This window comes from Ambystoma mexicanum, chromosome 2q, assembly GCF_040938575.1.
Source record: "Ambystoma mexicanum isolate Mex_15411 chromosome 2q, UKY_AmexF1_1, whole genome shotgun sequence".
In the NCBI taxonomy this organism is placed as follows: Eukaryota; Metazoa; Chordata; class Amphibia; order Caudata; family Ambystomatidae; genus Ambystoma; species Ambystoma mexicanum.
Genome location: NC_090924.1, coordinates 543,551,268 through 543,575,867, shown reverse-complemented (window position 1 = coordinate 543,575,867; position 24,600 = coordinate 543,551,268). Strand labels below are relative to the sequence as shown.

The 24,600-nt window shown below is 42.9% G+C and overlaps 1 protein-coding gene across 3 annotated transcripts in view; it reads left to right on the top strand.

Moving 5' to 3' along the window:
• The window catches only part of CTDSPL (CTD small phosphatase like), a 404,110-nt gene that overhangs the window by 3,291 nt on the left and 376,219 nt on the right, over positions 1-24,600 (top strand). For all 3 annotated transcript variants that reach the window (XM_069647693.1, XM_069647692.1, XM_069647694.1), the window contains exon 2: positions 17,261-17,418. In XM_069647693.1, the coding sequence (XP_069503794.1) occupies positions 17,261-17,418 (158 nt within the window). The remainder of the gene's footprint in view (positions 1-17,260; positions 17,419-24,600) is intronic.

Genomic DNA, 24,600 nt, shown 5'->3' with positions numbered 1-24,600 from the left:
AAACCAGTTATGCTTTCAAGTAGTACATACATTTCTAATACTTTATTAAATTTGACATTTCATAACATATTCATATGCTAATTAAAACTTGGTGCATAGCACCTATCTAATAAACACACAATTGATTTCATTTTCAATGGCAATTAAATCAATACTCGTAAATTTTCACCTTTAAAAATAAAAGAATAAAATCCTATACTGCAACCATCTGTGCTCAAAAACAGGTTGCTTCTACTACATATAAGAAACCCAGTGTAGGAATAAACGCTCCTAATTAAAACAAGACAGTCCCTATCTATAGGATACTCTCTTGTGACATCTTATGCCCTTGTTAAATGGATCCTCATGCGTATTAACATGTGGTTCTAATCAACTAAATACTTCTTTATTGAGTGTTGTCTATTTGTACAACATCTTTAAAAACCCAACATGTTTCGTTCTTTATCTCTAGTTGGAAATATGAAAGAACTTCTTCAGGGGCAAGAAAAAGGCAATTTATCTAACAAACACTGGTCATAACACATTCAGCACCCAAATAAAATTCTTGCTTCTTCCTGGTGTACCACATATACCCTAGGGAGGGAAACAACATAGAAAAACAGCCATCAATTAAGCTGTGCATTATTACACTAAGCCCATATTCAAGGAGGAGCAAAAAGTACCCTACTAATGGCTTACCACATTTGCATTCAACATTAATGCTTTTAAACGGGTAGGCAGACTTGTCTTCTTTGTAGACAAAAAAAATCTGAAAAAAATACAAACGCACCGATTGGTGGGGGGAAACAACCCTACGAGTCACATTAAAATTCGTCAAACCGAAGATTCTCTTTTAGCTCTCCTGACTGGTTACTCATGAACATTAGTACATATTGTCTCAGCGTTAGATACCTCAGTTCTGCTAAAACCGAAGAAAAAAAAAAAACCTTATATCCAACAACTCGGCTAACGGTGACCACTGTAACTCATGAACCCCTACTTTCAGATTACTGCGTTCTGACTCTAAGCTATTGATTTCACTAGTCGGAATATACAAAACTAAAATAGAACGTTAAGACCATGGTCACCATGTCATAATTGTTAGGACCAAAACTCTCCATAGTGCAACCTTATAAACGAAACAGTTCTCTAAGAACGTGCGTTTTACCTTTGGAGAGCGATCACCTTCCACCTGCTGCGACGATCTTCTCATGCAAGGTCCAACATTCCCATAGGTTACACACCGTGTGCGTGTTCTGTCAATATGAATTACTGGCGGTGCGAGTATCTTGCTCGCACTACCAATCTGTAAATACAAATCGGGTATTAAAAGCCGCTTAGTTCTATAACGCAATATAATAACAACTCGCGTACCCAGCATATAAACGGAAGGCTATTAGAAACTTCAAGGTTTCAACCCAATAGGCGCCATGTATTACTTCGGGCTCTCGATACGAACTTGCTACTTACTCGCGTCAAGTCCAAATGACGTATGATTCCTCCTAGCGCGGATTGCGTCTCTGGTAACCTGATCACCACATATTCTACGTGCGCTTCCTTTAAAGCCATGGAACGTGCTCTACAGCTGCACCTTATTACGGGTACGAGTTACGTAACGCCTCTGAAAAATGCCCCTCTCTGAAATTAATTATTTATACAATGCGGTCCGGGAGCGCACCAATAGGCATGCATATCCTATAAACATTATTTTAGATCGTATTTGAGCTGGATACACAGTTGCATGCCCGTATTATGAATACAGTGTATTGTTAGACCAAAACATGATTCACTCTCTTAACTCGAAAGTAATGGTAAAACGAAAAATTAACACTCAAATAACTTCATCCTGTAATGTTCCAATCAATAGCCTCATTGAGGCCTGTCTCCATTGTATTACAAAGAAAGATGAGCCAAGTTTCTTTTAGTTGTAGTTTTTTAACAACTGATTCGCCATCTAAGGCTGGAGCAACATGTAAAAGCACGGTCCATCTGAGATCGTTCTCTCCATTGTCCATCATAACAAAATGATTGACCATTGGAGCTGTGGACACCTTGTTTTTAATGCAGCTGTTGTGTTCTGAAATCCTTACCTTAATTTTACGTTTGGTCATCCCTATATACATTTTATTACAGGGACACCAACTTCACCAAAACCTACTTTTTTGATCATCAGGCAATTACTTGAAGTTTCTGCCGGGCAGCGATTAACTAGGAAACCTGTGTGTTTTTTTTTCCTTCTTCTTTTTCCTTTGCAGCGTTTTGCGTGTGGCGTTGTAGCTGCATAATTTGGCAAAGAAAAGTAAGACACAAGATGAATGGTGATGGCGGGATCGATCATCCAGCCAATTTAGAAGTCTTTGAGAATATGTATTGTGGTTGTGGGATTTAATTAATCAGTTGGTTTTTGGGTTATTTCACGTTTTTGAGGTGCCAGCATGGCAGTGAATTGTTGCATTACTTTGACGTGTTTGTCTTAGTGAGTGGGGCTTTGTTATTTTTGGGAATACTTTTCCTGTTGCTGTACATTTTTTTTGTTGCACTTGGTCTTAGTATCAAAATCATTTTTATTATGTTTTATGTCCCTGTCATAATATTCATAGTGGTCCCAAAGTGTGATTTTAAGCAGTCACACACCTGTAATAGCCACAGCTTTTCATTATCTCTCGAGAGCAGCAGTCTTCATTGTGAAAAACATTTTTTTTTCATTTACGGAAGTGTTCAATATTTTACCTCTCCATGCATCAGTAACAGTCGTCATTTATTTTAAAGTTAATGCTTCATGGCATTCCTAATGCAAAGTGCACTACAATATCTTAAACAAAATGCTGCAAGATTACCTTCCTTGACCATTTTCTTTGTTTCCCCCAGACGTTGATATATTCGTTATTTTTCTTCATGCAAGAGAGACCATAAGATGAAGTCCTCATCTTTGGACTATTTTACATAGTTTGGTATTTAACAGTACATTTTCGTACCTGTATGACTGCAGGACTGTAATTATTTGTTCTTTTTAAAAAAAGTATTTATTGTCGAAGTACACGTTACTATTTTGGGTTGTAACAGTTATGAGTCCGTTTATGTACAATGCAACGCAAAGCAAACTTTAGACACAGTATCCATGTCTGAATTGTGTTAGGCAGTACCTTTTTAAATAGTTATTATATTCTGCTAACAAATAAGGAGTAATACATTAACAAAGCATGATGGTGGTTCTCTTAACCTTGTAAATGTAACAACATTGTACCATCTTCTGCTGTCTCTCCTAAATCCTTGCCTAATTTTAATGTATTATAATTTCCCTGCTTCCACATCCCTGTTCAGCTCGATATCAATATCGTGCTCTATCCTACGTGTCACATGCTATATCCTACTATTCTGTCTCCACAACGCTTTATGGGCTTTCTACGTTCTAGCAACACTGATTTAAGGTTCCTCCGCTTCTCAGAGAGCATAGGCCTGCCTTCCATGCCAGCATAAACGTGTGTGTGCCAACAAATATGGCTGCATTTCCTCCGCCTTTATAATATGATGGTTCATGATTCCATCCCTCAGTACCCTCCAGTAGTTACGCATACATTTCACTTTATCAATATGCAATTGTCTACAAGAAAAAAGACTACTTGAAAGTTGGGTAACACTGTTGCAGGGATTGAAAAAAGGATTTGTTGAGTAGGCGCTAAAAGCAGCTCATGGCAACCGGCCTCACTAAGTAAGCCATATGTGAAAATCTAGCTTTCACATGAAGTAAGTGCTAACCATTTGTCTGTTTTATATGTAACCAATTCTGGCTTAAATATCTTATATATGTGTCCTAATGTTAATTTAGACACATTGCACTCCCACATGCCTGGATGTTTGGCAGTTGCTCCTGGCAGTTGTTGAGAGTCAAGGCAATCTGGCTTTTCTAGGCTACAGACATTATCAAAACCTGCTGTTGGTGGTGTAATTTACATTGCGCATCGATATCCGGTTCAAAATTAACCATAATCTTGTATGCGCTAGTGCTGTTAGTTGCAAGAAATACTGTTGCAAGTAATAGTGTGTTCGGTACAGACAAGGATTCATTATTTGTGGCGCCACATACTATAACTGAGGATCATAACAATTTAACAATGTTATGTCAATAATAAAATGACAGCACAGTGTGAGTAGCGGTATTGTCAATCCCTACAATAGCGCGTGTGTACTCCGGTCTATTTGAGTATGCATACACAAAACTGATTAGTCTCAAAATTGCATGCCCAAAACTCTATCAAGGTTAGGACATAAGGTAAACAATGTTCTAATACTCAGAATGAGTGGTGACATGGATGCCCATCTCTTCATCATGAGTTATGGGAGCACATTTTCGTTAAAGTACTTCTTGTTTTTTAGTTTTTCAAAATGGAGGATTTGGTGTCCAAAATATATTTATTATTTTGGATTGTCTCGACCAATGTCTGTAACAGAAAATATTGGACCAAAGATGGAAGGGTCAAAAAATGTAAGTAAGGACATCTGCCACTTCATAAAACATCCTGGATTATAGTGACTGGGATTGCTTTTAGGCTGAATTGTCACCGAAAGGTATCCTTCTTTTTTTCTTTTTTTGTTTTTCTTTAATAGCACCTTTCTTGTTCTGCAACTAAGGGACTCCCTGTATGATGTGTATTTGGGAATTTTTATATTCTCGTTGATGAATGACTAGGTACATTCTCAACCAAGTTCTAACAGTGTATGTCAGTACTTGGTTGGACTCCTCTTGACCACACCAAAGAATAGACAAAACCTTTCCTGCACCCATATTCAGGTTAAAGTTGCACTGCTTGAGATTGCCCTATAGACCAGGGGTCTGCAACTTGTGACTCTCTAGATGTTTTGGACTACACCTCCTAAGGTCTCTCACCATTGAATTTTCTGGCTAGGGTGGATGCGGGTTGCAGTCCAAAACATCTGGACAGACAAACGTTGCAGAACCCATCTACCCATCTATGGACCCATCGTATGAAAAGTTAGTTGAGTGCTAATGCTGTAAAACGTAGTCTGCCAATTTTATGACACCACATTCATGTTATCCACCTACTACTTAAATATTCAAGAAAATGTGCTTGTAGTTTTAGAAACGCAATTGTTGAGCAGTTCTTTGCATTATATTTTTCATTGCGACATTCGTTTTTACCCAATTAGTGTTTTTGTATGCATCTGATCAATTAAAGATGATACAATTATATTATCAAGAATGTGAAGCTGGCAATCCTATATAATAAAAGCCCAGGTATATATGTTTGTCTGATGCAGTCATCCGCATTAGAGACGGCCTGCTGCTCCTGTTGTCACCGCAAGAGGGAGCTGCTGCTTTAGGATTACATTGAGATATACTACATAATATATTAACACTGGAAGTTTCTTTCGTTACCTACTTTGGCCCGTGTACACAGTCTTTCAAACTAGTACAACAATAATGCAACTAACTGTAGCTCATGTGTAATCTTGGTATGTTTATGTTTGGTAATAGAACTGATTTCGTTTTGGAAGGAATGCTAATCTCAATTGCTTGGATGAGGAAACGAAGATTAGAGCTTGCTAAGAATATCGTAAACAATGGAATTGTGTCATTTTAACTTGGATTTTACATTGCCTGAAGTTTAGATGCATCGGATAAAGCAGCTTACAACGCATTTTCTTGGTGGAAAGTGCCACCATATTTGCCAGATCGATTACTGAAGAGAAAAGTGAGAGAAGAGGTGTGTAGTGATTTGGTTTCCTTGTTGCTTTTGAATGAGTGGAATGTTGGATGAGTGATGTAGAATGCTGCCTGTGAGAATGTTGTTGTATGGTTGAGAGTTCTGAGTGAGTCAGTTGGAGATATGTAGCCTACCTGAGAGGATGCTGTGTATTTTGTCTTCGACTCTGATGAACTTGACAAGATAAACCTAAAAGATGTACTGGAACTTCAATAGAACATCAACTGATGTCAGTCATCACTGAGAACCCAGAGATTTACAATGGCAATGAGGATGCTGGATGTGCTGGGGGGACAGCACTGAGGGCACATGCACCGCCCTCCAACCAAAGAAGATCCTCTTGGGTAGGACGAGCGCTTTGTGACAGAGGGCCCCAGTGTAGGAGCCATAGGCGCAGGAGATAAGGAGAAGCACCAGGGCCAGGGGCCAGCTGGCCTTCCAGCAGTTAGACAGGATAAGCACAGTGAAGGCCAAGAGACTGCCAAAGGAACTTAGGCAGGGCTAAGTGCCCATTGACTGTATTGAAGGGGTTTGGAACCCAAATCTGCGGCATGGAGGGGCTTGGAGCCCATGGCAGCAGCACCTGAAGGGGCTTGGAGCCTCAGCTGCGCCTTATAAAGTTGGAAGCCATTGCTGGCGGAAGGGGGGCTTGGAGGGGGGCTTGGAGCCATTGAGCCATTGAGTGAGCCGTGAGGAGTTGGAGCCCACTGAAGAATTTGAAGAGGCTTAGAGCCTGCAGCAATATTTAAGAGGCTTGGAGCTGTTTGGAGCCATTGCAGTGACTTAAAGAATCTTGAGGCATTGCTGTGCTGTGCTTAGAAGGGGGCTGAGGGCTCATATTTCTGAACTTGCTGCAGAGGTGCAGAAGTTCTAGCAGCATTACAAGAGTTATCACAGGGTCTGTTTTGACTTACCTGTGTGTGCACCTGTGAAGCGAGGGCTGTGGAGACCTGTGATGATTCGGGTGTCCTTCATAGGTGCACATGCATTACGTCGTGCAGCTGTGACTAAGAGGAAAGGACAGTCCCAGTTAGCAGTTGCGGTCCTGTGGGCAGTTGCGGTTTTATGGGTGTCTAGGCGTTGGCCACATGTTGAGCTGATGTGATGTGAAGCAGTATAGGGAGGGATGCCACGCACGTTGCCCTAGGAAGCGTTTGGGGCTGAGAGAGCTGCAGCTATGTTGGTGCACAGCAAATGTTTGGTGAGGGCTGCAGTGTTGGTAGGAGTGCAGAGGTCCGTTCTTCATGAAGTCTTGCTGGAAGTGAGGATGTCACATGGGAGAGCCTGGGAGCTGCCGATGGAGTGGAATGTTCGGCTGGGGTAAAGGTGCGTCAGCACATTGTCCCAACGGTTGTTGCGGACGAAACTTAATGAGCTTGGAGGTGTCAAAGTAAAGATCCTTGCAGCGTTAGGCGGCGCAGTGATTGATGTATGGACGTTGGTATCTATGTACTTTTGTGACAAGAATTTCTTGACATGAAGGAGAGGATGGCATTCAAGGAATCAATTTTGCGTAGTAGCAGGAAGGGGCCATGTCCACGTTTGGCACGGTTCTGCCTTTAAATGCAGCTGACAAGAGAAGAAAAGAAAAAGGGGGAAGGCGTTAGGCGGCGGTGTAGATTGTCGCATTGAAATGCATGAAGAGGTGGCACCTTCTGTGTTTCCTGCAAACATGGGGGTAGGCGAGAGGTTGCAATATATTCTTGGCCGGATGTTAGATGCTGGTCCAGTGGCCAGTTGGAAGAGGGGCAGGGTCCCCGAAGGTACTTTGTGTGTGGAAAAAGGGGGTTGGCAGCAGGGGCAGAAACAGAAATGTTTTATTTAAAGCTGTGAGAGTGCAACCCATGTGTGCTTGGTAGGAGGTGACAGTGTTGTGGCTTAGGTTGTCCTGGCCTTCGTTTTAGGAAATATCTGTTTATTAATTATGGCTGAGATGGTAGTTTTTGCGCATTTGTTTTAGGACAATTTGGTCTCATTTAAACTGTTATGTTTAACATTTTCTCTCCACAGGTGGACTTTTTGTTTGAAATGTATGGGAAATGTGCAGTTCATATCTATGAACTTGATGCTAAGAGTATTAGTAATGTTTTTTTTCCCACAGATGTACTCTTTGTAAACAAAAGTAGTGTGGACTGGTCAAGGTTATGCTAAAAGGAGTCATAAATGCATTTAAGTTTTGCCACACTAATGTTTTGCTTTGCAGGTGGGACTTTCGTTTTAGCTGGAGAACTGAGAAGTTAACTGGGTTTTGTACAAATGTTAAGTAGGGTGTGGATGTGATGTGCGTTGGTTTGCCTGTGTGCTATAGGCATTTGGTGAGTGGTGTGTCTAAAGATGATCTTCCTCACAACAGTTCTGTTAGCTAGTGTGGTTTCAGGGAACACAGCTGATGGATAGGGGGTGGCGACATTGCATCGTAGGTGTTCCTTTTGTTGTGTGTTGTTCGCTCGGGTGTTTGGAATGTCCAGCCTGGTTCTCGTGAATGTGTGGGTACACAGCTTGGAGTTGTGTGTTTGGTTGGCTGTGAGGGGAGTAGTGGATGAGAAGTTGGGTTGGTGGTGCAAGTTGTGTAGTTCTTTAGAGACGGTGTGGTGCTTGAGGCAGTGTCCATTTGTAGTGGTGCAATTTTCAATGTTTGATGTTCCTGCTCCACTTTGTAGAAAGGAGAAGGGCATTGTGGTGTGAGATTGGTATCACTATTTTGTGGAATGGTTTCAGGGTGTACAGTTGTGGTGATTGTAGTTTTTGGTTGTGATGCACGCACAGGGGATGGAGTGTGTGTGTGTGTGTGTGTGTGTGTGTGTGTTGTGAGTGTTGAGTGTGACCTTGTTTTGGTAGGTGTAGTTTGTTTGGTTTGTTTGTTTATTATATTTGTATAGCGCTCCAGACCCGGGAGTAAAAGGGCGCTTAGGACAGGTTACAAGGCACAATACATAAAAATTGCAGAAGTACATTAGTAAAGTTGTGTAAAATAATATACAGACAGAGGTGGTTAAAACTTGCAGTTAGGCATAGGTGTGGCATGTACAATATATACAGTATGTAGACGGCATGGTCTAGCTTAAGGTCGGTTTTTAGTTAGTAACCACCCAATTACATGTTTCCTGAATAACTGGAAGGATTTGGTCGATTTAATGTTCAAGGGCAGGGCATTCCAAAGAGGTGAGGACTGTGAAACTAGAACCGCCAGCTCTTTTAGAAGTACATCTGGGCACAGTGAGGCAAAGAGTGTTGGAGGATCTAGTGGTTCTGATGGCCTGTTTCATGGTGAATTTGGAAGTAAGGTGGGGGGGCTAGGTGGCTGAGGGCTTTGTAGGTCAGGCAGAGAGTTTTTGTCCATTTATTGTTGACTGGAGAGCCATTTGCAAGATATTCTAGTGTCAGATATGTGTTCCCGTCTAGGAATGTTTAGTGCTGCTCGTAGCGCATTGTTTTGGAGAACCTGAAGCTTATTGATTATAGATTGATTGGCACCTAGGTAGAGGCTATTGCAATAATCTAGTTTAGTTTGTATAAGAGCCCTAGCCAACGTGAGACAGCTATTAGTGGATAGAAACGGTTTGCAAGCTTACAGAGGGAAGATATGTGGTGATTTGCTTTCCTTGCTGCTTTTGTAAGTATGAGTGGAAGTTGGATGACTGATGTAGAATGCTGCCTGTGAGAATGTTGAGGTATTGTTGAGAGTTCTGAGTGTGTCAGTTGGAGATAAGTAGCCTACGAGGATGCCGGTGTATGTTGTCTTAGGCTCTGATGAACTTGACAAGATAAACCTAAAAGATGTACTGGAACTTCAATAAAGGAACAAACAACTAGAACATCAACTGATGTCAGAGTTATCACTGGGAACCCAGAGCTTTACAAGGTGCTGGAAACCTAAAAACTGTCAGGCCTGGCATCACTTAGTGGGGCATGCATCGGAAATGCATGTGTTCTTTTCTATGTGAATTTCTGCCATTTGAACACATATTCACATTTTTAACAATTATTACTCCGATCTGTTTTAAATCGATTGTTTTGTGAAGACTGGCCGTGCTGCAGAGTGATCTTTGCGTTTGCCGGCAGCTCTGGTGCGCAGCCCTTGACATGCAGTTGCATCACAGATCACAGTTGACCAAGGTATGTCATCAAAGGGATGAGACGAGAACATCGGCAGTATTCCGCTGCGACTCCAGAACACCCTCATAGCTACCACGACTGTGTATGCATGCAACCACCAGTTGAGTAGTAAAGTACATAATAAAAGGGTATGCCGATCATGGGGATGGGAAAACTATGAAATGAAAGGGTGGATTGGGACATTTCTCGAGTAGAATAAAATGAAGATCTTTTTTTGTGCTCATTATGACATCACACTTCTACTCCTAACCCTAGTATTTTGATTTTCCTTAAAACATAGTCTTAGCGGGCATTGGTTAGGTTTCCCCCCGCATTATTGGCACCATTACCCAGATTTGCGCTTAATCCGTTTACTAAGACCATTTGGCTTGCCTTGGGTGACGGGGGCAATGCCACAGGTTTTGTGCCAATGAATTACACTGGTCTCAGCCGGATCGACCAATGGACTGGTCATTGGCACTGGAAGCTGTAATGGGGGTGGAGGTTCTCCCGTTCTTACCTGAGGAGAAGGCTGCGACCGGAAGTACATATGTACTGCCATAATTCACCCAGAAGATGTCCACCACGTAAGGCTCATGGACATAAAGAGTGGACTAGTCCCTTGAGTCAAATACCTCCATTGTCCTATGGAAGGCAGGACTAGCGTGCCGGAAGGCTCAGTAAGTGCCTTTCGATGTCTTGGGATCGAGCATCTGTAGCGAATTTGAGGAGTGGACTTGGAGAGTGGAGCAGGTTAGTGGGTTTGGAATGGTTAATGTTAGGATGCTGTGCACTGTCTTTCAAGACTAACTGTAATACACTCTTTTGCTGAATCCATTGCGGGAAATGAAGACCGTTATTGTTTTTTTACCTTCACATGCCTAACCCAGTGAACTCTTTCTGCTGATTCTTAACACACTGCAACTGTGGTGGTGATGAGCAGCTATAAGTAGAAAAAAGCCGTTTATATCTATGTATGTGAGTGCATGCATGCCTGCATGCCAGGAGGTTTGTGAACCCTTGTTAATGTGCTTTCGTGGTCACAGATGCCCCCAAGCACGCACCAACTCTCGAAATATGTTCAAGGGGTTTAATTAAGATTTTTAGTGAGGGGGCTTTCTAAGGGTTGTCCCTCTCCTTTGTCTCCCATGGGCGTTTCCCTCCCTAGCCCAGGCTTCCCTATGTTCCAAGGTAGTCCGTAGAGATAGTATGGGTTAACAATGTAAAGCTAACTGCCTATGTGCCATGGCCTAAAGGCAAATGTCTTATCTAGCCATCTCCCCCTGGGAATTCCTTGGTGGATCTTATTCAGGGTTCCCACAAAGCAACAATAGTCCTTACAATTGAATGGGTGTTGTGCAATTGCCAAAGCTCCACCTGTCCTCCTCTCTCACTCCCTTGTAGTCTGCTCCCTGATCTTCTCTCTGTCTCCTGTCTCTTCTTCCTACTTTACTGCTTCCTCCTTCCATCGACTACCCGCACCCTCTTCTCTCCCTCTATCTCCAATCTATACTCTCCTCTCACTACACTGCTACTGTCCCAGTTTTGACCTTTTAGGTTCCACATCTCTGCCTTGCTGTTCGATGAGAGGCCCAAACGATGCTCCATGGAACTGTGATTTGTAACTGTGGATAAATATGGTTAAAATGGTGATACTTCCCAGGATCCTTTACCTATTTCAGGCTCCTAATCAGGGTCCCAGCTTCGTTCTTCCGAGCAGTGAATAGGATAGTGTCGGCCTTTGTGTGGAATAACGGATCCTCTGTATAGTGTTAAAAACACAGAGGCCTGTCCATAAAGGAGGCCTGTGTCTCCCTGACCTCCGCCAATACTATAGCGCAGCCCAATTCCAGGTGGTGAGGGAATTGTCTGCCACCGCCCCATATAAGTGATGGGTGCATATGAAACAAACTCTGGTTGGGGTACCGTTAGCTGAATTGCTGTGGCTTCATTAACCAGACCGTCCGAAAAAACATACACAAGTACGAGATCACCAAATTAGTGGAGGATACCTGAGATAGTGTGCCCCCCCACCCTAAACCGGTACACCACCTTCCCGTCGCCATTCACTCCACTATTTAATAATCTGCAGTTTACTCCGGATGTGATGAGTGGGTCTTTTCCCCAGTGGCGGGCTGTACTAAACTGCGTGGCATGTTCCAGGGCCCTGACATTAAGTCGTTTGTGCAGTGTAAGACCGAGCTGGGGCTGTTGGAAACACATAGAATTCAGTATTTTCAACTTCGGCATTGGCTTATGGCCCCGTCCAATAACGTTGGTGGCCGTTGGAGACTTTACCCCGTTTGAACGATTTCTGATCACAAACTCGGGTGATACACACCTTTTTTCCAGTATATATATAAAATGTCAGATGGAGCTACTAACGAGACACTTGCATATAAACGTAAATGGGAGTCCTCGCTAAGCGAGGAAATCCCAGAGGATTAATGGGCACACCTCTGGCACAACATTGCCAAACTCACATGCTAAATACAGACTAGAGAATTCTGGTATAAGATAATGACACAATAGCACTATACACCGGCACATTTACACTGGATGCACCATGAGGTATCGGACGAATGTTGGAGGGAATGTGGGCATAAGGGGGACTGGCTACATATTTGGTGGACATGCCCGAAGCTATGGCATTATTGGGAGGGGAATTAATAGCAACATGCAGTCCATATTTGGTAAGCAAAGTGACAGAAGACCTGAAGTGTGTTTGCTTGGTTTGCCAAGTCTGTCAAGTCTCCTTTCTGGAGGACAGAAAGGAGACTTGACAGACTTAAAGCTCATGCTATCCTGAATCTAGCGGCGCTGTTGGTTATTGCCCAGAAATGGAAGTTGGTGGAATCCCTGCACGAGCAAGATTGGCTGGACAAAGTCTGGAACTTTGTGTCCATGGAATGGATTACGTACTCAATACAGGGGAAGCAAGCTATTCACTAGTGACTGGGAAATGGTTCTGATCTTCCTCCAGGAGGATTTCAGAGAGTCATACTGCCTGCACAAGCTCCGCCTGTTGGGGATGGGTTGAAAGATCACATTAATGTGATACGTGGCATACGCATGGGGGTTTGGGGGTAGATGAGTGGGTGGGTGATTTTCGGGGAAAGAGTACATGGGAAAGTTTGATAATTGTTGTTGTTGTATTAACTGAAATGCCAATAAAACCCCCCCAAAAAGTGCACAAGGAGCTTAGTTTCTGAAAGTGCCCTTTTGAACATTTGGTGTTCATCCGTCCTGTAGATTTTAAAAAAATTCCCAAAAAGTAGGTCCCAAAAAATTATTGATCTGTGTCTGGTCCGTTGACTCACTTCCTGGTTCAGAGTCCACAGACGCCCCTGAGCCACTCGCGGTGCCGGCTTACGTTCGTGGACATCATAGGCGGTTGCTGATTGGTCCATTAAAAACATGAAGTGCATTACAACTTTTGAAACGGATGCCATGTTGGTTTCGCAAATAACATCCATCATCTGCGGACAGTGCAGTATAAAATCCCTTTGCAAAATACATTTGGGGTTCTTTTGAGGATGAAAGTGTCTGGTGAGGGTAGGGGAGAAAAGAAACCGCAAAATGGAAGAGTTATTGTATGTTAAAATGGCTGTTGGGTTGTTACAGAGTTCGCAGTTATTTTTTACTGTCCGCTGTCAATACAGACATGCTCATGGGTCCTTGGACATCTATTGAACATGGTGGTCTTATGTGATATGTTAAAACAATGTTTACATTTGATTTTATAGTTATGTCATGAAACTGAGTGTGACTAATATTTGTGCTGTAGTAGTAATAATAGATATTTTTGTGCTATGGAAATGGCTAGATTGTTCGGGCCATGCCCCCAACCATCTGGACACTGTTTACTTAAAATATGGCTGTGGCTATTTTAACAACAATAGGTGTACTTTGGGTTGAATGTGTGGGACAATACTTGCCATCGCTAGAATAATACCTTAAGTTTGAACAATATGGATACGGACATTGTGACGACAATATGTTTAGTTTGGGTTGAGTGTGTAGAACAGTGTGGCTACTGGCCATGGCTAAGATTGTGCGCTTAGTTGCATGTGGTAAGAAGGGTATAGCTGTGTTCCTTTGTCTGAAAAAAAATCTAGTTAGTTGTCGAACATAGTATGGAAGATGTAAAATACTTGAGGTTTTACACATTTACTTTGTTTGACCCTCGTAAGTAGAACATTGTATATGCTATGTTTTCTACAGCATTTATGTGTGATACACTGTTGTATTAACATGTTGTCATTGAGTCATGGGGGGGTCGGGAGGAATCCAAGCTGGATTGGAAAAAAACGATTTTGTACATTTACTGTTAATCAAATTTACATTTTCTTCAACATTTTCTTCATTTCTTTTCAGACTGTTACATTTATGAAAGGGAGACACATTTTGTATGTATAGAGAGGTAGTACATTGGTAGAATGGGTGTATTAAGTAATTCAATAGGCGATGATGTGTTTTTAAGGGTGATGCAATTACGGAATAGTTGTGTTTTTTTGTTTTTGTTAGACGTAGTTGGATACCTATTGCGTATACTAACTATATTATTGTAAATGTGAATTTAACGTGTAAGTTAATGACAGCATTTGGGCTTATTAAGTAGGCATTTGGCTGATGACCAGTGTTTTTGAGTAACGAAAATGTTGTTGCATTCAAACCAACCTCTTCTTTTTTTCACATATGCAGGATAGTGGTCTGAAGTGGTTGTGATATATTATGTATTATGCTTACTGTTGTGAAAGTTTTGTTGCCAAGAGATACTTGGGCTTGTGTGAAGTTAGTGAGTTTATGGTTCTTTTTCGTGCCATCTGCATTGTATCATAACATCATTAATATAACATATTGGGCATGTGATTCTATTTGTCTGTTGGACAACTTGTTTGAATTCCAAACTACACATAATATGCCATGATTTGCATTTTGGAGAAGTTGATGAAATGGAATTGAATTACTTTTTGGCAAAGATATATAAACAAATTGTTCGTTCGGCATATGCTCTTATGAAACATGTTTGTAAGAAATGCATGTATGTTTCCACGTGTATAAAATTCGTAAGAGTTCATTTATTGCTATGTTTTTTTCTCTCTACTGCTTGTAGTAAGGTTTATAGTCTTTCCATCTAATGCCCTTCCATCAAATTTATTCCATCTAAAAACTTTGCATCTAATACATTTTTTTATTTATTTATTTTGGGGGGAGGGTACCCCCAAAAATATGCATTAGATGCAAAGTTTATAGATGGAAATAATTCGATGGAATGGCATTAGATGGAAAGACCAGATAGCTTGTAGAAAGTATATTAGGAATGCTTGTGGATCCTCTTGTGTATTTATGGTGGATTTAACCATTCCTGCAAAGTAGTCTAATTCCTGTGTTATCCTGATACACTGTAGATCGTGTCAGGGTTGTTGGTTGCATTTCTGTGCAGGATGAGCATTTGTAAACACAGCTGGTCTGAGCCATTTAAGTAAATAATGTCCACAATTTGTGGGAATTGGAATAAAAGATTGATTGCTACATTTGCATAGCAATTTGCTTGTGAATGTACTATGTCTTATACCTTGTTGAAGACTGTGCTGCCAGTACAACAAGACCTTGTGACTAGTGAATGGTAATGGCATGGGCAAGAGACACCTTGTTCTCTTCATACATACATATCTTTGAAAAGAAGGAAATGTGGTGTGGTGCGTTTTTTAAATTTTTTAGTTTGTTCAAGTTTGTCAAAACTGATGATGCCAAAACTGGATATTGTTTTCATTTGCATATGTTTGGAAGCCAACAACTGTTCCAGTTTAGGCACAGAGTTAAACATTTTTGGAATCCAGCTGTATTTGAGATACATTTTTCTAGGTGATTTAGTCTTGCTGTTGCTTGTTGACACATAGGGAGTGTCAAGCCATGAACTTCTGGTTTGTTCGTGCAGCTGATATGGACTATGGGGTGAAGTTCTTTTTTTTTAATTTTTTTTTTCAGCATTATTTTGTTGAATTGGTTACCATTAGCAAGGATTGGCATTAAGCACATGCATTTTTCAATTCTGTTGGGTAATGAGTAGAACCTCAGGAGTAGTTACCTTTCTAAAGGTGAATAGCGGTGGTGGGTCGCTGTCATGCTGGATAGGTGGCTCGGGATTTGGAGTAGTCCATATTGTGTGGGAGGTCTTGGGTAGGTTGCCAAAATTAGCTTAGATTTTCTTTTTTTGGACTAGGTCAATTTTGTCCAGCATAGCCTTCTGGGTGTCATTACACCATTTCTCGTCCTTAACCGTTTGATGTTTGGACGTGGGAGTTATGACTAGCTCATTGAAGATGGCGAATAGTTCTTTTGAGTGTGATTGGGCATTGTTGATTCTAGTGTTGTAGGCAGCGGCTTTGGCTTTGGCATTTTTATATTGTTTAGCACTAGCTAGGTAGGAGCCGCGTGTGGGAGCAGAGGGGCAGCATTGCATTTGTTAAGAGCTTGTCGTTTGAGTACTTGTAGGTTGTGTAAGTCTTGGTTGAACCATAAGTTGGCGTGAAAGAGCTTTTTGGCTTTTTTGTTCTCTAATGGGGCAATTGTTTCAATCACCTCTTTAAGAGTAGTGTTGTAAAGAATGACCATTCTTTGGGGTTACTTGAGTTGGGTGATGCTAATTCTGAGACTTCTAGGAGTGAGTTAATTCTTTCTTTAGTGAGTATTTTTTTATATCTGGTTAGGCAGCTGGCATGGAACGGTTTTGCATGGTTACTGCATTTGTTGGGATGTAGAAGTTGATTGGGATGGTGATCGGTCCATGGCTGTGGGGTGTTCAAACTGATATCTACCCTGCAGTTGTGGTCGACTAACTAGTCTAGTATGCAAACTTTAGTGTGAGTGGCAGAGCCAACTTTCTGGATGAACTGTAGGTCCCGGAGAGCTTTAGCAAAGGCTTTACTGTGTTTGTCTTTTGTGTCCTTGAATCCGAGGTTAAAATCTCCTAGGAGTATGGCTTTAGTGTTTGGTTTGAGGTTGTTACCTATGATGTGCAGAAGGTTGGCTTGGAAGTCCAGAAGCGGGCCTGGAGGCCGGTAGATCAGGTGCATTGTCAGTGTCGTTGGGTGAGGAGATCTTTACCTATAGGGCGTCAAAGTTCTCAGATGTTGTAGAATTAATTTGTCTCGCCTTGAGTGTTTCTTTGATTATCATGGCCACCTCTCCGCCTTTGTGCGTCAGTCTATCTTGGCGGAAGATGATGTACCTAGGGGTTAGGGACTTGCATATGGCTGGTCCAGATGCTTCATGTAGCCATGTTTCTGTGATGGCTAGAGAGTCTAGCTCGAGGTCTGAGATTAAGTTGTGGATTTCTGTGGCATGGGCTTGCATTAATGAGAGCAAGTTGGATTTCGATGGGCACAGTCCCTGGGCTGCAATGCCATATTAATGACGTATAAAAATCAAAAGTAATTCTTTCCTCTGTTGCTTTGCAGGCGCCCAATGTAATATAAGCTTGAAGAAACAGAGGCATCGAAGCATCTTTGGTTCGTTGTTCTGCTGTTTTCGTGGCTACAATGTGGAACCACCATCATCAAATAACAACACTAGTTCGCTCCCTCCATTGGTGGAAGAGAATGGGGCCATTCAGAAGGTGAGGAATCTTTCTTGCTTTCAAGGGTTTTTCTTTATGAAAAAACATGCTTTGAAAGGATGGCTGTTGTGCAACCATTAATAAGGAAGTTTAATGATAAAGACGTGTGTGCTTATTTAATTTGTGTGGAGTGAAGATGTCTGAGAACTTTCAAGGACAAATGCATCTTTCAGTTTTCATTAATTACTTGGTGCAAAGAACATGGATAACAGAAACATACCCGCTTTCGAGTTAATATATTGTTACTCCTCTCAGCGTTCCAGATAAGATTTTGAGGTGGGAGTGTTTACTGTGGCAATAAGCCACGAGACGGTGGGCCAATACCGCCCCAGTAAATGCCCCCGGGGCCGTAGTTACAGGCCTCAGTGTAGCAAGGGCCTTAACGAATCCCAGCGGGCATTACTGTGGGCGGTAGTGGCCCGCCGTCGAGGGGCTTATTGCCATTAGTAGCCCAGCCCGTTAGACCAGGGAAATAATTGCTTTTTTTTACTAATCCGAAACATGCTTCGGAACAGAAAAAAAAGTAAAAAAAATGCCGTCGGGAAAGTGAACACGTAGTCCGTTTTCCCTTTCCATGGCGGCCATCGGGAGCGGGCGCGCTGTGTACACTCTGTTCCCATTGTGTCCGCTACCGAGAAAATAAGAAAAAAGAAGGTAAGTGGGGGTGGGAGGGAGGGAAGGGGATAGTTTGCAGGGGAGGGGGGGTGGAGGAAAAAAAAACTTACCCGAGTCCCGGCAGGGGACGAAGGCAGCCTCCAGCCATGGGGAGACTCAGAGCGGGGATTGCCCAGTTTCGAGCTTCCTAATTGGCTAAGGGACCCCCACACCCTCCGCCGGGAACCAAAGGCACGTTCAGCGTGCAAGGGATTCCCAGCCGGGTAATGCCCCAGCGAGGGCCAATCGCAAAGCATGTTGCATTCTGGTTGACCCGCGCCTGGTACTACTTTGTAAATGCAATTTCAAGGGAGTAAATGTGTCAAGTAAGAAGTATGCAACATCCAGCAGACGCATGCAAAAAGTTTAACTGTGTGAAATAAATTTAATGCAACAGCAGTCCACACTGTGATAGCAAAACAGGTTTTCCTCAAAATGAACATATAAAGCACAGAGTGTAGTAGCACGAGCACCATCTCACCATTGGAACAGATGAGCGCTAACATTTTGAGCATCCCTTCCATGTAAAGAGTCCACAGCCAAATGCTGGCTTGATGGCCTTGCATACTTCAGAGGTTGGTAAATTATGGGCACCGGCAATAATAATCACAGTGCTTATAAGTTGAAGGAGGTCTGCATGAACCGCTACTTAAAGTTAAAGGGACATGTCTTGTGGTGTTTCTATTTCAGTTACAAATGTAACCATCATTTTTGTTTGTTTTGTAACAGCGATTGCACATGCTGGAGAATCAGGGTTTGAGTGTTTGAATTGTAGTCTTGAAGATTTGAAAGAGGCTGTGAACTCTGTGATTGTTGCAATGGCAGTCACTCAAACTTGAGAGGAGACCCTGCTGCCCCTGACCATTTATAGTGCCATTTACCACACTGGCTCAAAGTTAAGGTTAGGGGATGTTTAAACTAGACATTCTATACAAACCAGTGCCTCAGATAAGGTTTTGAGACATTAATATTTTACACGCTTTTGTATAATTAGTGGAAGTTAATTGTAAGAATAAAAGTGATTTCTCTCTGCAAGAGCTTAAATTGGATGCAACAGTCAACCAAAACATGACTAAACTTGAAAATGCATAGAACTCAACAGAGTTATCACAGAGATGTCCGGCTTCAAGCAATGTAGTGGAAAAAGTTCTCCTACGCATTAAAGTGTATGACCACACCATATTGCATCTTGATGATCAATGCACACAACACAGGAACATGGAATAATACTTTTGTGCTATGCAAGCCTGCATTCACTAAAACACCTAATTTCTTTGTCAGAAAGAATACTTCCCAAAGATAACTACGTTTTCCATCTTATTTCTCACAGGACCCTAACATTCTAGGAAAACAATTATGCTGGCATTAGCATCTACAGACTCAAAAAACAGTAGACGTTCAAAAGAAACAATTAGTGATCTCACTGTGCTGTTTTTATTTCTGACAGGCTCAGTGCACGCAGCTCAGAGCAAACGTCTTTTCTGTCAAGTCACCTGCCCTCTGCTCACAGCTAGTGTTAAATAATATGCATAGAAAGATAAACAATGTCGTAACTACAAACTGTGAATGCATAAAAAAGGTCTGGTATGACTCATATATTGAGGCCTGAACCCCCACTGCCAATGCAAATTACTTGTTTTATGCCATCGAAAATTTATTTGTTACCAACCTTCAAAAACAGTGAGTTGAGTACTCCCTCTTCAAAACATTATTGGGTGCTCAGAAGATCTAGTGTAAATCTAATTTTCAATCACCAGATATGAATTGAATAACTTGTTTATTTGGTTGCTATTAAGTTCACCTAACTTTTAATGGGCTACAACACAGATGTACTAGACCTGTCCTTTATGAGCTCCACCCACACATGATTTAGGCAATTATACAATTCGTGGTGGGCCCATTGCAGCCCTCCACTCTGGGCATGATCGCCTTCAGCATCTGTGACAAGCGGCGAATTGCTAATGCAAACATATTTTTAATGAAATAAAACACCTTTGAGCAAGTGTTCTTTCATAAGCGGTGAGGGAAAATAAAAAAAGGTGCTCTAGGAAAGAGCCTCATATCTATTTCCATTGCCACTGAGGAGAGGCAGTTACGGGTAAAATGCAAATTGCCTGCTGATGGGTCAGCTATAGGAAGGTGAAGATTTTGGGAAGTCATCCCGGCGTTGCTTTAGTTGGGGAGCGTGGGGTATGGACTCCTGCTGTGTTTGTGTCTGACAGCATAACATACAGGCTTTCATCGGTAAGTCTATACTCCCTTTCACTGGCAGGGTACCAATTTATGATAACGACTGACAGCACAAATAGCTTGAAGACATCCGGCTGCAATTATCGTGTTCATTTTCATTGCGGTGCATAAGACCTTAATTAATTTTGAGTAGGGTTTACACTCACTGTGTGTAAGGCACCTTTTATGGACATTCACATAGTATACCCATCTGGGGAATTACACTGGGTTTCTTGTAGTCCTACATCTTTAACATCATTCTCACCACACATTACTTCATTAAATTCCAGCCGTGCTGATGGCACAAAATAGTTTTATGAAATTATTTTTGATGACTGGTTATCTGTCAAATTGTGAAGGTACTGCTTAGGTAGAACTCAATAATTAAAACCTATTGGCCTTTAAAAGCGAAACCCTCCAAAAAGAAAACCCCGCTTTTAACATATTTGAAATACTAATGTCATACTTGTAGGAATATTGGTCTTCCTTCTCTGTTCACCCCTGAACCCTGCAAATATGTGGTAACGAAAGAGTGTATTAAACTGAGGTACAAAGAACAGTATTATAAGGCTAACATTTTAAAGATCGGCCTGGTAGGTATAAAAGCGAATTACTCATTCGGTTTAGAAAAACATTCATCTTGTACTGATGAATAAGATAGCTAGAACATTGTTTTTAAAGTTGAGGTTAGGGATACTTCCACTGGCAGCAGTGGTAAGCTCCTGGGGCAGAGGTGATTCGCCTACTTGTAGGCTCTGTGGGAAAGGAGCAGAAGATCTTGCACCCTTCTTGTTTAAATGTCCGCAGTACAGAGCCTATGCTATAAGTGGCTTGTCCCAACCTATAAAAAGTCTAAGCTGAGAAGTACTAAGGAGGCTTTGGAATTCGTTTTGTGCACCAAAAATAGTGCAGCGATCCAAACTCAATCGCACTTGAAAAAAAATGTTTGCCGTCTGAGTAAGCAACGTACTCTGTAAATGGTTTGTCTAATCTGCCTTCTTTTAAAGACTGTATTGCTTTTAATTCCATTGTGTATTTTAATTGTTACTGTTTCATTTGCTTTGTGTTGTTTGTGCTTTTATGGTCTTGGTGCCGAAATAAATTAAAAAAAAAAAATATTAGTATCCTTTTGTCAGTGAGTTGTCGAGTCAAGATTTTTAGGAGGACTGCATCATAAGATTTACTTGATACATACAAATTAAAGAATTTTTAAAATGGTTAACACCTTCCTTTCACTTCACTCCATTGATTAACCTTAGCATGCTGTGACGAATATGGACTATTTGTCCCTTCTCCTCAAAGAGGAGCCACGCCCTATGAGGCTAGGGAGGTGAGCCCTCTCATCAAGACCCTCACTAGGGGCCTGGGTAAGTGGGACGTCCCTGGGTGAGACTTCCCTGGGAGAGACTTCCCACTCGGGGACAAGGACTCCCATTCCAGAAAGGAACTCCTGGTCCAGCGTACATTTTCTGCCTACATGGGAATCGGAAAGACTGTTACTTCTAATTTGGATTTTCCTGGCATTGACTTCTTTGCCTTAAGATAATGCTGGATCCCGCCTGCACTGCACAGTCAAAGAGAAACAACAAACCCCTTTTGTTTGTGATGGCATGCATAAAACCATGAGCAATGTGGAATCCTGGAGAGAGAATCCTATTCAGAGGCGAGCCGCTGACTGGAGGATGTCCTGGAGGGGCAGAGCCATGCTAGACCACAGAGCTGGAGGAAGTGTGTAGAGTGAGGGAATCGCTAGCCAGATGCCTGACGGCTGTTGTTTTGACCAGCAAAGAACCCAAGCTAAAGATCTCCTCTTGTGGAGTGACCACACGGCTGCCGGGGTGGGTCTGGGGCCCCTTAGCCAACTCGGGAACCAGACCGCAGCAGAGCGATCAAATCCCGACCTCTGCACAAAAAGTACATTACCTGCCGAGGTAAGCCTGTCGGATGGCCAGAGGACTTTGGGAGCCGAGGGAACACGAGAGTGATTGAGTGAGAGAACAAACACACCTCAAATGTTCCAGTCTTTAACCCCTTAACTGCCAAGGGTTCCCTCCCACCCCCAGTGCCAAGGCCCTTTTTGATGATTTCTGTACGTCACCATTCAATCCCTTTTTATTTTTTTGTTACATGAGTTATCTCGGCCAACTGTGGCCCCTGTTTTTTCCACACATGGAGGCGGTCCTAACTCCATCAAGGAATCCTAGTTTTGAAAAAAAACCACAACTTTCAGACATTTCCCACCTGGGAACTACTGAAACGCACCACCAACAACACATGTCCCACCTTCCCACTGGTGTCAGGATGAAAACTGTACCTCACATGTGTGGGTGCACCTAGGCAGAAAAGAAAGTGTCGACCGTCCAAAAGTCCAACGGTAGTCCCAGGGATTCCCCGAGGGAAATTCTGTAATGCTGCCTAGCCAGAGCTGCAGGATGGCTGGGGGGTGATGTCCCTGACCTTTGGTGGTTGTCCCTCCCCAGAGGGAGAAGGTGTAACGCAACCCAGCCAGAGCACAAGGATGGTCGGGGTGATGTCCCAGGCCTTGGGCACCCGTCACCCATGTGGTCTACCTTCCCCAAGCCCAGCCTGGAGCTCTTGCTGGGCTGCGTTACAGCTTCTCCCTCCGGGAAAGGACAGGGAATGTCCCGGGCCTCCCTGGAACCAACGCTGGGCTTGGGGGAACGTTGAACCCACATGGGAGTCAGCTTCCCAAGGCCAGGGATATGGCCCCCTACTACCCTAGAGCTCTGGCTGGGTTGCGTTACAGCTTCTCCCTCCGGGAAAGGTTGTGATCCCCGCAGAGCCTCCTTGCACACGCTGTTGGGCTTGGGATGGTCAAACCACATGGGAGACAGCAGCCCAAGGTCAGAGACATCAACCCAACCATCCTGAAGCGCTGGCTGTGCTGTGTTACAGAATGTCCCTCTGAGGAGTGAAGGGGACCCTGCTGAGGCTCCCTGGAGCTGCCGCTGTGCTTGGGGATGGTACACCCACATGGTAAACGGATGTCCAAGGCCAGGGACATCACCTTCAACAGTCCTGGAGTTCTGGCTGGGGTGCGTTACAACATTTCCCTTCTGAGAGTTATTGGCACACTGCTGGGACTCCCTGGTGGAGACACACGTGGGGATCCGTTTCCCATGTGGGTGTACCGTCCGCAAGCACGGCGGCAACGCCAGGGAGCCCCTGGCAGGGTCCTCTTCCCTCCCCAAGGGGAAATTCTGTAACGCAGTCCAGCCAACGCTCCAAGATGGGCAGGGGTGATGTCCCTAGCTTGGGACGGCTGACTCCCATGTGGGTTGTACGTCCCCAAGCCCAGCGGTGGTTCCTGGGATGCCCAGGACATTCCCTGTCCCCTTTCCAACAACACCTCCCTCGATCTGAACAGCACAATAATGCCGCAGATCGAGGGGGAGAAAGGTGGAGACTCACCTTTCATTTTCACTGCAGCAGCCGAAAATGGCAGTGAAAATTACTTTGTTTCATGTCGGCTTGCACTCGACCTGAAACTGAAAGAAATCCAACCCCCGGCCCATGAGGAGGAACCTCCTCTCACATAGCCCGGGGTTGGATTTCAGTTTTGTGCAATCCCTACTTTGCAGGGATTGCACAAACCAAAGTGCCAAAAAAGGACAAGCTATCTCGTACTTGGCAATGCAAATGTAATGTCAAGAACGAGATGGCTCATCCATGGCAGTTAAGGGGTTAAGCTTAAATCAAGAATATTGTCGAAAATTGTGCAATTGTATTAAAAGAATATTTTTCTTCCTGGAAAGAGAACTGTGTGGAATTTGGCACATAGAACCTGCCGAGAGGTCGAGGACTTTTCTGGGAGACAATGCTGAACTTTTCTTTTCTTCCTGAGAAAGGGATTCCAGTGCTTTGGCCAGGTAACAGCCAAGGACAGAGGCTATAGCTCTGGCCTCCTCCTTTTTGTTATGTTTTCCTAATTGGTAGGGCCAGATAGCTCATAGAATATGTACTAAGGACTATTTATTTTGGATTTTGACAAGCACCCTGACTTTTAGTTTGGAACTCCCCCTTTAGCAGTTTTTCTTATTTGAATAAACACCCTTCAACATGTCACAAATTAGTCTGACTCCTCCTTCTGCTAATAGCAAAAAAATGTGCCTGGGCTTATCACTCAATCCAGCATTGTAAATGCATGGGGACTCCAAACTTCCAGAGAAGAAACCGTATTTAGCGAAAGTGGTCTTGTTTGACATTCTATGACCGATGATCAGGTTGAAGCACGACTGCAAAATGTGCGTGTGCCGTTCATTCATGATCAGGAGCACA